Below are 12924 nucleotides of genomic sequence, written 5' to 3'. Positions count from 1 at the left end.
TAAAAATAAATCTTAAAAAAAAGTGTATACATTCTATAAAGAAAAAAGTATGAATTTATAGGCTATTATTAACTTAGATCAAGAAAAATGTATTTTATGCAGTTTATATTCTATTTTTAAGTGGCAAATGATTAAAAATCAGCTTTGTATTAACTATTTAAAAAGGAATTATATAAAGCCAAATTATATAAAGCCAAATTATTTTTGGCATATTGATTTTAGTGTTACATATACAATAGAGTCTTCTACATCGAAATCATAAAAGATTTAAATTATACTGACTAGAGCTCTAAGGTTGATTGAATTTTATTATATTCTAATTTTTGAAAATGAAATTATATACATTATATGCAAGCAACTCTTGAATTATCTACAATAGCAGAGTCCACAGTTATTCTTACTGAAGAAACATAACAGGTTGCTTTTGAACTGCAGAAAGACCACTGGGCATTTCTTAGAATTGAAGACCAAATGGAAAGGATTCTACTTTAAAGCAGCTGCTCAAAGATTCTAGAATATTCACAGTCTGTATCCACTTGTTATAGATATAGTTAGGAAAGAATTAAGATTTCTGAATCGTTAATTTTAAAAACAATCAACTGACAAAAATGTGATTCTGGCCTGTTTGTTAACACAGCTGTAAAGGCTCTAACTCGATGCCCCTCTCATTTTCCTCCCGACACAGGCCATGATCATTGCTTTCACGTCGGACATGATCCCCCGCCTGGTGTATTACTGGTCTTTCTCCGTCCCTCCCTATGGGACCCACGCCCACCATACCATGGAGGGGTACATCAACAACTCTCTCTCCGTCTTCAACGTCGCAGACTTCCAAAACAGAAGCTTGGAAAATCCATACTCTAGGAGTGGTAACTATACCACATGCAGGCAAGTTCCACTTATGTGTTTAGGAGAAAAGTCTTAGAAATGAGGAGACTCTAAGAGTTCCAAAAAGCAAGATAATTCACTTGTTAAGGCTGTGTTATTCAAGCAGAACCTCACAACACTGAGTGATGACAAACTAGCACCCTCACTTAACAAAGAAATGCAAAGACAAGAAATGTGAATACCTCTGCCTGGCCAGCGAAGCATTCTGCATGGATTTTTATGTCTGGTTATGTCAGCTGTGGACAGTATACTCGAACTAAATTACCAGTTGATGAAGTTTGTTGACTAAGTTGAGTGTTTTTGTTCACTCAGAGTCTTAAACCTAAAGGAGGATTTAAAATTTATTTAGTTCCACTCTTCAAAGCATTCTTTGATTCAGATTCTTAACATAACCAAGAAACCAGAAATAAGCCCCAAATAAATGTTTCAAAGTTACACATTGTAGAGCCTCTTCAGAATTCCATATTGAATCTGCTTTATATAACTCCCAAGAGTAATTACACTCTTCTAGGTCTAATAGGTTACAGGAAGAAAATTGGAGATATGCTACCTGAGGGAGAGACACTAACAGCAGTAGCTCATGACATCTGACAACAAGGAAATTAGCAAGAAAATTTTATCAAGTAGATAGTACTCTCCATAGGGAAGAGAGCCCCATAGGTAAGTGAGCCCTGATGACACCATTATATAAATTTATAAACATGTTTCTGAAAATACACTCAAGTGTTTTAGTTATACTCTTTTGAGAAAGCAAGGATAAAACTCTGGCAAAAAAAATTTAAGATTCTTTTGTTTTCTTTTTACAAAGATGAAATCTGTCATTACCATCATTTTCCTATTGCATGTTAAGTTTTACTGGAATAGTATTTCAGGGTTTTGTTACCCTGAATTAAACTCTTGGAGATCATTTATGTGGTGTCCAATTTTTAAAAATCATTGTATTAAATAAGACCTGTCTTTCAATGAGCTCTTTTTTACAGAATTTAATCAAAAAGAATTATCTCCTGATCCGCCTCTGTTTCATTTCCAGGTATCGTGATTTCCGGAACCCTCCTGGACACCCGCAGGAGTATAAACACAACATCTACTATTGGCATGTGATCGCCGCCAAGCTGGCTTTTATCATTGTCATGGAGGTAGGAGAAGTGTTCGTGCTTCAAAATGGTTTGTAAGGCAGTATATTTGCATACCTTTTATCAGCTGTATGCGTTGCCAGCGCTGACTTAAAGTGTACAATACGTTCTTATCTCATGTTAGTAATTACTTTAGGGCATTTATTAATCAAATTTGACCTGAGAATACCCATAAAGCTTCCATTAATTAAACAGAGTTGCTTATCCGCTTTAAAAGTTAAAAGCATGTTATATGCTAAAGGGATTCTGTTCTTTCCAATTCTGTATGAATTGTTGGTAGTGGGGGCACTGGGCTACAGGATAGGCAGAGAAGGACCTTATTCAAAATGAGTAAGTTGTGATCTCTGCCCTTGAGAAACTTACTGATCTCATAGTATTATTTGTATTACTTTTATTTGTATTATTTTTATTGATTTTCATAAACCTTTTTATATTTTTTATATTGCTAAAATATGTAAAAGTATTCCTGAAGTACAGTATCTGGTACACAGCAAGAGTGACTGGTTATATTCAGGTAGATAGTTACCAATGTGCTTGGACTCCTGCTTGGAGGTCATGCTGGACTAGGTCCTGTGAGGGCCATCTCACTATAAAACATTTAGAATCAGCTTAAAACAGTTTCCTTTGCATTTTTGAGCTCACTGGAAGGGAGGGAAATCTACAAAGAGGAAAGAGAAAAAACAGGTGATGAGCCAAAATGAAGTGGTGGGCCGCAGGCACCCCTGAGTTCCAGAGCGCTTGGCGAACAAGCGCTGTTCACAGCGTCTCCAGCTAAAAGCTCAGGGAGGCCAAGGTGGGGTGGGAGCTAGCGGAAGGGCTGAGCTTGAGACTCTGGGATTCACCTGGGGGTCCCAAAAGAACATCGCAAGCAGAAGTAAACGTATCTCTTCTTTGGAGAAGGGTGTCCTCAATGTAGATCCCAGATTTTTCTCAAATTGAAATTATCAAAAACAAGCAGGCATTCCAGTCACTATGGCAACAGACGTAAATGCAGTGGTCTCCTCCCCACAACCACTTCAAAACTACAACTAAAAGTACAGAACAGCCAGCACTGGGGACCACCTGAAGTCTAGCTGAACAGAAGTCCTGTAACTAGAGATAACAGAGAAAAAGCCTTGATGAGACTGGTAGGAAGGGGCAGAGACATGGAATCGGCTGGTCCTGCGCCCATGTGCAGCAGATAAAAATAAAGAGTGCTACCTCAGCTGTGAAACCCTGAGGAGGCAGGGATGGCAGCCCCACACTGGGCCCCCCAGTCCAGGGTTCCAGTGCCAGGTAGAGAAGGCCCCAAAACTTCTGGCTATAAAAACCAGCAGGGATTGTGGCTGAGTGACATGGAGGGCTGCTCGTCTCAAGTGTTTCTCTTAAAGGACGAACATGGACTCACTTGCTTTGAGATCCAGCGCTGGGGAAACAGCTTAAAGGCATCAAAGACATACCCAGAGAAACTGAATTGTCTAGCATCAGGGCAAGAGCTGAAAGGCAGCTTTCCCCCAAACTGAACCATTAACAAAAGCCACCATGCCTGTGTTGAGCCCACCCCGCCTCAGGTGCCGACTGATGACTGATGCCATGGGTTTCCATCAACCTGGCTAACACTGTTCTGCTCTGCTGACTCTCTGAGACCTACCCCCACCCCATTTTCAACCCCACCGTGCCCCCAATCTGAGTCTAGTGGTTTTTCCATACAAGTGGCCTGTTTCAGTTCATGCTGCAAACTTTCCTAAAATCTCTCAAAGTTTCACAAATCCCAAATAAGTAGCACCTGGCCTCAGTGTGCCCCATACATCATGCTAAGTGGCCCTGGGCACAGGCAGCAGCTGACTTTGCCTTCCACCCTCCCAAGAGACCCCAGAAGCAGAACACCCCATAGCCAGCCTCAGATGACACCAGAGCACCACCCAACCACCTCCACAAATGACACACTTAAATGTCAGACCCTGCAGGCACCAGAGCCCTGCTAAAGTGAATCTTGGCACGTAGGACCGGCCCACACACAACAGCTCCTCTCTGTAGTCACAGCCAGTCCTTACAAACAGTCAGTCTGCAGGTTAGTCCATCCAAAGAGCAGACAGGGCTCAACAACAACAGGAGGGTACACACAGCCCCACAAGGAACATACCCAGGTCAGGTGACAAGGGAGACTTTGCCCCATAGGACCCCAGCTACATAAGGCCACTCTACCAATATGGGGAGATATAACAGCGCTACCTAATACATAGAAAAGAAAAAAAACACAGGGAGTCAGCCAAAATGAGGAAACAAACATGCCCCAAATGATAGAACAGGAGACAGCTCCAGAACAAGAACTAAAGGAAATGGAGGCAAGCAATCTACCTTACACAGAATTTAAAACAATGGCTACAAGAATGCTCAAGGAATGTAGTGAGAACTTACACAGCATAAAAGAGGACATAGAAACCACCAAAAACAACCAGTCAGAAATGAAGAATATAATAACTAAAATGAAGAATACATTAGAGGGAATCAAAAATAGAATACATAAAGCAGAGGTTCGAATCAGTGATTTGGAAGATAAGGTAGCAGAAAACACCCAGTCAGAACAGCAAAAAGAAAAAAGCATCTAAACAATGAGGATAGTGTAAGGAGCCTCTGTGACAACATCAAGCACACCAACTTCCATATCAGGGTGCCAGAAGAAGAGAAAGAGCAAGGAATTGAAAACCCACTTGAGGTAATAATGACAGAAAACTCCCCTAACCTGGTGAAGAAAATAGACAAACAAGCCCAGGAAGCACAGAGAGTCTCAACAAGATGAACCCGAAGAGGCCCACACCAAGACACATCATAATTAAAATGCCAGTGGTCAAAGACAGAGAAAGAATCTTAAAATGAGCAAGAGAAAAGCAGTTCATTACCTAAGAGGGAGCTTCCAGAAGGTTGTCAGCTGATTTCTCAACAGACACTGTGGGCTGTAGGGATGGCAAGCGATATTCAAAATATCAGAGATGTTCATGAGATATTCAAGACGTCCTTGCATGAGGAAAAGCAAGGCCCTGCCACCAAAATTACACAGCAAAGCTGTCATTTGAATTGAAGGACAAATAAAGAGCTTCCTAGACAAGGAAACACTAAAGGAGTTTACCATTAATGAATCATTATTTAAAAGAAAAAAAACTTAAAGTGATTTCTTTAAGTGAAGGAAGAAAACAAGATAAAAAATATGAGTAATAGAATGGTACTAACTACATATCTATCAACAATTACTTTAAACATAAATGGATTGAATGCTCCAATCAAAAGACATACAGTGGCTGAACAAATAACAAAATAAGACCCTCACATATGCTGCCTACAAGAGACTCACTTCAGTTCATAAGACACACACAAAGCCTGAAAATACAGGGATGGAAAAAGATACTTCATGACAATGGAAACATAAAATGCTGGGGTAGCAATGCTTATACCAGACAAATTAGACTTTAAAACAGAGGCTATAACAAGAGAGAAAGAAGGACCCAGCAATTTCATTTCTGGGTACTTATCTGAAGAAACCCAAAACACTGAATTGAAAAAACATATGCACTCATGTTTATTGCAGCCTTATTTACAATAGCCAAGGTATGGAAGCAACCTAAGGGTCCATCAATAGATGAGTGGATAAAGAAGTGGTACATACATACAATGGAATATGAGTCAGCCATAAAAAAGGAAGTCTTGCCATCTGCAAAAATATGGATGGAGCTAGAGCACAGTTGGCAAGCACAAGGCCTGTGGGCCGAATCCGGCCCTCCACCTTGTTTCTACTTGGCGGCAGCACTGAGCTCTCACTTAACTGTTAAGGAGCAGTTACATGTATACAGTCCTAAAATTATTTTGGCCCTTTGAAGGCAACTGTGAGGCCGATGTGGCCCCCGGTGAAAATGAGTTTGACACCCCTGACCTAGAGGCTGTTTTGCTGAGTGAAGTAAGTCACATAGAGGAAGATACATGCCATATGATTTCACTTATATGTGGGATCTAAAAAACAAAACAAACAAATAGAACAGAAAGACTCATAGATACAGAGAATATTTTGATGTTTGCAGATGGGGGAAGGGTGAAAAAGGTGAAGGGATTAAATAGAGACTGGTGGCTACCAGTAGTTATGGGGATGTAAAGTATGGCATTGGGAATATAGCAAATAATATTGTGAAACTATGTATGGTGTCAGGTGGGTACTAGATTTATTAGGGTGATTATAAGTTATATAAATGTCTAATCAATGTTGTATGCCTGAAACTGATATAATATTGTATGTCGATTATAATTGAAAATTTTTAAAAAAATAAAATAATGCATCTCTAATGAGAAGAAAAAAAAGAAAAACAAAAAATTAACAATAATTATTAGAATAGAAAAAGACATGAGTAAGATTCAGCCAAAAAACCTGATTTAAACAATAAGTTAAAAGTTTGAATTATCAGATAAGGAATATAAGTTAATTGTATATAAAAATGTTTAAACAAATAAATGACATAGTCAAAAATGATCAAACACTAAGAAACTAAAAAGTCACAATGCATTTTTGAAAAATAATTTTGTAAAACTTTGAGAAATAAAAATATATATTTGTTGAAATCAAAAATTAACATAAGGATTAAATAGAAGTTTAGGCAAATCAGAAGAAAGGATTAGTGAACTGAAAGATAGATCTGAAAAATATTACCCCTAACACATGACAGGGAGATCAGAAAATGGAAACTATGAAAGAGAGGTTAAGCAGCATGGAAAATAAGATGTGAAAAACAAACTTTCGAAAAATTATAGGAGGAAAAACAATGGATAGTGGAGGATAGGCAATATTTGAAGAGTTAATGACCAAAATTGGTTTAGTACAAATGAAAGACATCTGTTCACAGAACAGAAGGCACAAAAATTACCGAGCAGAACAGATAAAGAAATCCACACTGACACACATTGTAAGGAAAACACAGTGCACCAAATTTAAGATCTTAAATTAACAACAGATAGATGACTGATGAATAAAATTAGAATGAGAACACACTTTTTAACGGCAACATGGAAGCTATAAAATAATCTAATATCTTCAAAATGCTAATGGTCACTATAAATCTAGAATTAAATGAAAGTTTGAGTAATTGAAAAATCTTTCTGCAATGAAAACACCAGGCCATATGGTTTTATAGGAGAGTGATACCAAACTTTCTAGAACAAATTACTTCAACCTTATACAAACTCCTGCAGAGATCACTAAAGGGAAATACTCTCCGACTCCTTTTAGATCCTAAAATCAGACATGAAAAAGGAAGATTGTAAGCCAGTCTCGCTCATTACATAGACACAAAGAGTCAGAATCTTTTTAAAATGTACAGACTGACTCAAGCAATGTATTTTTAAAAGATGACATCAAACCACATTGACTTTATCACAGGAATGCAAGGGTGGCGTGACAGAAAACCCACGTCTCTGTGAATATCACCTACCTCGGAAACAGATGGGAAAAGAACCTCTTTTCTGCAACATCAGCTTTTGCCTCTTATTGTATAATTTCCAGCACTCTGATCTCTCTCTCATCTCAAAATATTCTCCACCCTCCCATTAGCTAACTGATCAGAAGCATTGGGCACTGCCACTCACTCTCTCCTCCTTGAAATTCTTCCTTACTTGGCTCCCAGGAAAATATTTTTTGGCCTTTCCTCCTACCCCACTAAACAGTCTCTTCTTAATTTCTTTACGAACCCCTTCCTTCTCTTCTCCTTAGTGATCCTGGGGCTCACTCCTTGTCTGCTTTTCTCTCTACTCACAGCCTTGGTGACCTCACATAGCCCGTTGGCTTTAAACGCCACATACGTACCAGTTCCTCACAAGTAGGTTTCTCCAAAACGCCTCTCTCCCGCACTCAAGCTATGACTCCAACTGCCTGCTTGGCTGTCTAACAGATACCTTAAATATACTGCCCCAATGCCTCTATTTGCTTAAATTTGTTTCTAATGTTCCCCTCACTACCCTGCCCTAAATCTGTTCTGTCCACAGAACAGTGACATTATGCCATGAATTATGGCAGTTCTGTCTCACCAGTTGCTGGGGCCAGAATTCTTGGAATCCCCTTTACTGTTTCTTCCCTATTTACCCCACATCCATTGCTGTTGGCTTTTCCTTTGAAAAGATACCACAGGTATGACCACTTCTTACCAACTCTGCTTACCAACTCTACCACCCAAGTCAAAGCCACCATTATCTTTTTGCCTGAGTTAGCCCAGCAGTCTCCTGACTGGGCTCCTTACTGTCGTCATGTCTCACTCAGAATGAAAACCAAAGGCCTTACCCAGAGTGTAGCCACACTCTGTTCCTTCCCTATTGTCACTCCTGTCCTCCTTGCTCATTCACTTCAGCCTTGCCCTTCCTGGACCACATCTCGTGGGCTCCACTGTGCAGTTCTGCACTAGCTGTTCCCTTTGCCCACAGGTCTTTCCTCCTGACATCTGTAGGGCTCGTCCCCTCCCTCATTAAAGTCTTTGCTCAGTGAGGCATATCCAGCTAGTCTACATAATATCTACATAAAATATGCCTCCCACCATTACACTCAGATTCACTCTTACCCCGCTTTACTCTTTACCCATAGCTCTTACTACTCTTTAATATCATGTATAATTTGTTTGTCTTTAATTATGTTTATTGTACATTATCTCTGTGCCCTTACTAGGTCAGAGATTTTTGAATAGTGATTAAATAAAATGGTGTTCAACCTCATTAGTCATTAGGGAAATGCAAAGACAGACAGACCAAAGTGAAACTCCATTCCATAATCACTGTGCTGGTTAAAGAAAACAGAGGCCTGATAACAAGTGCAGACAAGATGTGGAGCAACGGAAGCCACCATGCGGGGTGTAAGCTGGGGCAGACAGCCGCTTTGGGAAGGCCCTGCAGCCCTCTTGTGGTGTGGAGTGAGCACGTGCCGTGGGGTCTCGGCAGCCCCACTCCCAGGCGCACGCCCTCAGGAAGCTTCCCCAGTTATGCTCCAGGGTCCAAGCACATTCCCAACACCAGTGTTTCTGATACAAAGTCTAGAAACAAGCCCAACACCTTTGTAGGGAAACAAATAATCTATAGTGTATCCAAACAGTGGAATATTATACAGAAGTGAAAACGGAGCATAGGTTATACACTGTAACATGGATGAATCTTAGAAATGAGTTTTGAATGAAAACAATAATTTTCAAAGCACTGTATACAATATCATATTATGAGATTTATAAAGCTCAAATCAAGCAAGACTAAACAATGTATTATTTGGGTATATATGTATCTGTTAAATTTTCAAAAGTAAAAAAATGATACACTTGCACAGATAGTGTTTACCTTTGGGGAAGAGGCTTGGAAGCGAGACAAGAAAGGAACGCACTACAGCAACACTACTGCAGCTCTGTTAGTGTTGTGGTGCGTGTTACAGATACTAGACACATTCTTTTCTGCACATCCAACAGTATTCTGAAACAGGTAAAGTGACAACACACAGCCCCCTCACAGGGGCGAGACCGGATGTACATGTGGAATGCCCACCACCTGGTCCAGGTGTCCTGCTGTAGTGACCTGCGGAAAGAAATGTAGCAGATTCTGTGTTCCCCTCCGTGCCTTTGTGGTTGACTTTTTCCTTCTTCTCTCCTTCAGCATATCATCTACTCTGTGAAATTTTTCATTTCGTATGCAATTCCAGACGTATCGAAAAGCACGCAGAGCAAGATCAAGAGAGAAAAATACCTGACCCAAAAGCTTCTTCATGAGAACCACCTCAAAAACGTGACCTGGTCACATATAGGGGACCTGGCTAAGAACATAACAGAAACTGTAGATAACAATTTACGACCAAAATTAGAATAAGAGCCTTATGTTCTGAGAAGCACTTTAAAGAACTTTGCTCTGTCAAAAAATATTAATCTCTAATGAAAATGCTTAAAACCACCCTCCTAAAGCAAAATGGATTCTTTTTCTTTGATGATTTTTAGGGAGTGTTTCATTTCTTCACTTTGCCAACTCTGTTCCAGAATCATCTTTCCCTTCCATGTCATCATTAAAGACAAGATATGCTAGATTTTGCATGATTAAAAAATGCTAACATAGAATTCAGCTAGTAAGTGTCAAACAGACTCAAGAATTCATGCTATGTAGGTGTATTATCATCACATCCCCACAGGAAAGGAAACCTCAGTCTACAGGAAACACTGTTGTCTCCATTTCGGCCTCTCTTTCCATGTCGAAGAAGCGCCCTGAACGGAGTGCAGTGAAGACAGCGAGTTTCTGGAGTGCGTTGTGCTGATCCACAGTGACACTTGTATCTCCCAGGAGCAGTCCTAGAATGTTCTGTGCCAATCAATGTTGGCTGCTCCCCAGCTCTGCAGGGAGTAGGATGACGAAAGGGGGGAAGTTACAGATTCAATAGAATTGTGACTCCTATTGATCAGGATAATTCATTTACCTCTTGTAAAGATGTGTAGTTTCTTGAAAAAGAAATGAAATCAAGTAATTAAAATTGCATTTCTATCAACATAATGGTCTGGAAGATAAGCCTATCCGTTTCCCTCCAGTTGCCCTTTACTCCTGAGCCACAGTGTGCACAGCATTGCAGTGGGCGTGTGGCCCACTGCACAGCCACTGTGACACCACAGTCAAGGGAACACCAAGTCCCCTGACGGGGAGCCACACTTCGTCCCTGTATGGGGTCCACCTTTTGGCAGGCATTCTGCATGTCCTTGCGGTCAGCATACCAATGCATCTGCCCTGCTAGCTAGCTCCTTGCACCCCCCACTCTCCTAGTCCCGACCCAGCAGCTTGTTTGTGATTGCATGTTTGCCCCTGAAGCGTTGTAGGGAGGGCAGGGAAAGATGGGAGTGGACCCTGATCATTCCCAATCAAGACAAGAATGGATGTGATTTACGCTTCCCGCCTCCCTAATTCCAATCAGGCATTTAGGGTAAGAAAAAATGTGGTTTGGTCACAAACCGTGCCATCAGCTGGAGGTCACTTCCTGCTGAGCTCCTGACCACACCCATCTTGCCCTCGATTTGTTCAGCTGAGCAGCCTTTACAGTGCTTTACTGCCTTTCCGGTGCTAGGCCCTCAGGGAAACTCGAAGAAGATGAGGGGCCCTCACTCCTCACCCTTGACTGGTGATAGGAGTGCTGGGTGCAGGAAAGGGCGTCTGGCACAGGGCTTTTGCTGGACGGGCCACCACCCACTGGGGTGCTGCTGAATGCCCAGGTGCCATAGGAGCCAAGCTGCTCCGAATCCCAGCAGCAAAAGACAAGGTAGCATGCTTAGTGTTTAAGGCTTGTTATAACAGAGCAGTCTAACTCCAGTATTTGTGTACAGTTCATCAGAGCAGTATCTGTGCTTTTGGATTGTCCCAATGGAGCAAGAACATTTCACTAAGTTTCGTGATAGTGGTGACGATGTCATCAGAAAGTGTTCATGACAGGCTGTGTGAGGTCTGACTGCTAACCTGTGACACTGCTGCTCCTGGAAGTGGCGTTGCTTCCTCTAGAATTACCTCTGCTCTTCCCTGAACTCAGTGACTGTCTCCTACTGTTGAACTTGGCAATTACTCATTGCATATGGAAGCATGGGAAAGGAAATGTTTTTGCCTTATCTCCTTGTATATAAAACTTTAAAAGAATTGTGCACTTATGTTTTCATAAACCATGTTTCATATATTGTCTTCATGGTCTAAAATGAGCAGCTGTGGACAGGAGGGAAAAACCTACACTTGTCAAGGCAGCAGATGATGTATGACGCTGCCTGTATTCCCCGAGGGGCTAAGCGGCGGTGGGGCCGAGCGTCACCCATGACACAGCACTGTTCACGTCAGCCTAGTGCTGACCTGTCGGTGGTGAAAGGGTGGGGCCTCATCTGCAGCAGTCAGGGCCGGCCCTGTCACCGCGCATGCGGGCTGTGCCCAGGGGAAAAGGACGATGTGGCCGATGAAGGGATAATCGGGCCCCACACCTGCCCAGCGCCAACCACTAGAGACATTTTTATGTTATACCCTTTTGTAATGCCTGTGAATTTTAATAGAGTGAAGCCTTAGACCAAAACACTCAGGGGATTTTTTTCTTTAAATACCCCTCATATTTTAATTATGTCAGTAGAAGGGGAAAGCTGTCATTTTTTGTTTGAAAACTAAACAAAGCCATTTTGTACACGGTTGTCACCAGAGCCTTCCCTTTTGGTTGCATATGCATCTTGAATTTCAGAAAACATTAATTCACAGTAGGGGAGCAGAATGTGCTGTTTCTGAAACACTTCTTGTACCATTTTGTCATGTTTCTATTGTATTTGAAGATGTGTAATAAGTTAAAATGTATGAGTAGCTTAACTAAAGTAGAACTGAAATATTAATAGCGCTCTTCATTTACTGTGGCAAAGGATGTAAAGTTTGTAATGTTTTGTGATCTCTGTGCATTTTAATATCCTTTTATAATAATGAGCATTTTAATAAAATCATTTTAAAAACAATACTGTGGTTTACTCTCTTTAATTGTCTTAATGTTTGAAGAGAGCCAGTATATACCTGCTACTTACCAATTATCACTCAGATAACAAATATGCACTTTTATATAGATTGCATCTAAAATTCTGTATTTTTCACGGCCTACACTTCCTTTAAAAAAACATGGTTTTCCTAGAAAAGTTGGGGGTGGGGACTCAGCCGGGCTGCTGCATGCAGTTATTGGGACCGAACCCCGCACCGGGCACCGAGCCTGGAGACCAGGCGGGAGTGAGAACCAGCCCACCTCAGCCCCCCATGCCCCGGGTGCACTGGTGTGCAGCTGCACTGGCTGTGGGGGGTGGGCGTGCTCCCTCTAACTGCATCCAGAGGCCTTCTGGTCACTCAGCCATGGTCGCAGGGTCAGTGTCACCAGAGAGGGCCAGTCTCTGCACATCTC

The 12924-nt window shown here is 41.3% G+C and overlaps 1 protein-coding gene across 4 annotated transcripts in view; it reads left to right on the top strand.

Annotated features, from left to right (window-relative positions):
• The window catches only part of ANO6 (anoctamin 6), a 190587-nt gene extending 178095 nt beyond the window's left edge, over positions 1-12492 (top strand). For 3 of the 4 annotated variants that reach the window (XM_036019149.1, XM_036019150.1, XM_036019151.1), the window contains 3 exons: positions 686-888; positions 1919-2024; positions 9654-9863. In XM_036019149.1, the coding sequence (XP_035875042.1) occupies positions 686-888; positions 1919-2024; positions 9654-9863 (519 nt within the window). Of the gene's footprint in view, positions 1-685; positions 889-1918; positions 2025-9653 lie in introns of all 4 variants that reach the window. The other variant, XM_036019148.1, reaches the window with a different exon arrangement.
• Positions 12493-12924: the final 432 nt, after the last annotated feature.

Source organism: Phyllostomus discolor, chromosome 2, assembly GCF_004126475.2.
Source record: "Phyllostomus discolor isolate MPI-MPIP mPhyDis1 chromosome 2, mPhyDis1.pri.v3, whole genome shotgun sequence".
NCBI lineage: Eukaryota > Metazoa > Chordata > Mammalia > Chiroptera > Phyllostomidae > Phyllostomus > Phyllostomus discolor.
The sequence above is the reverse complement of the archived record's forward strand: the minus strand, read 5'-3'. Positions and strand labels throughout refer to the sequence as shown.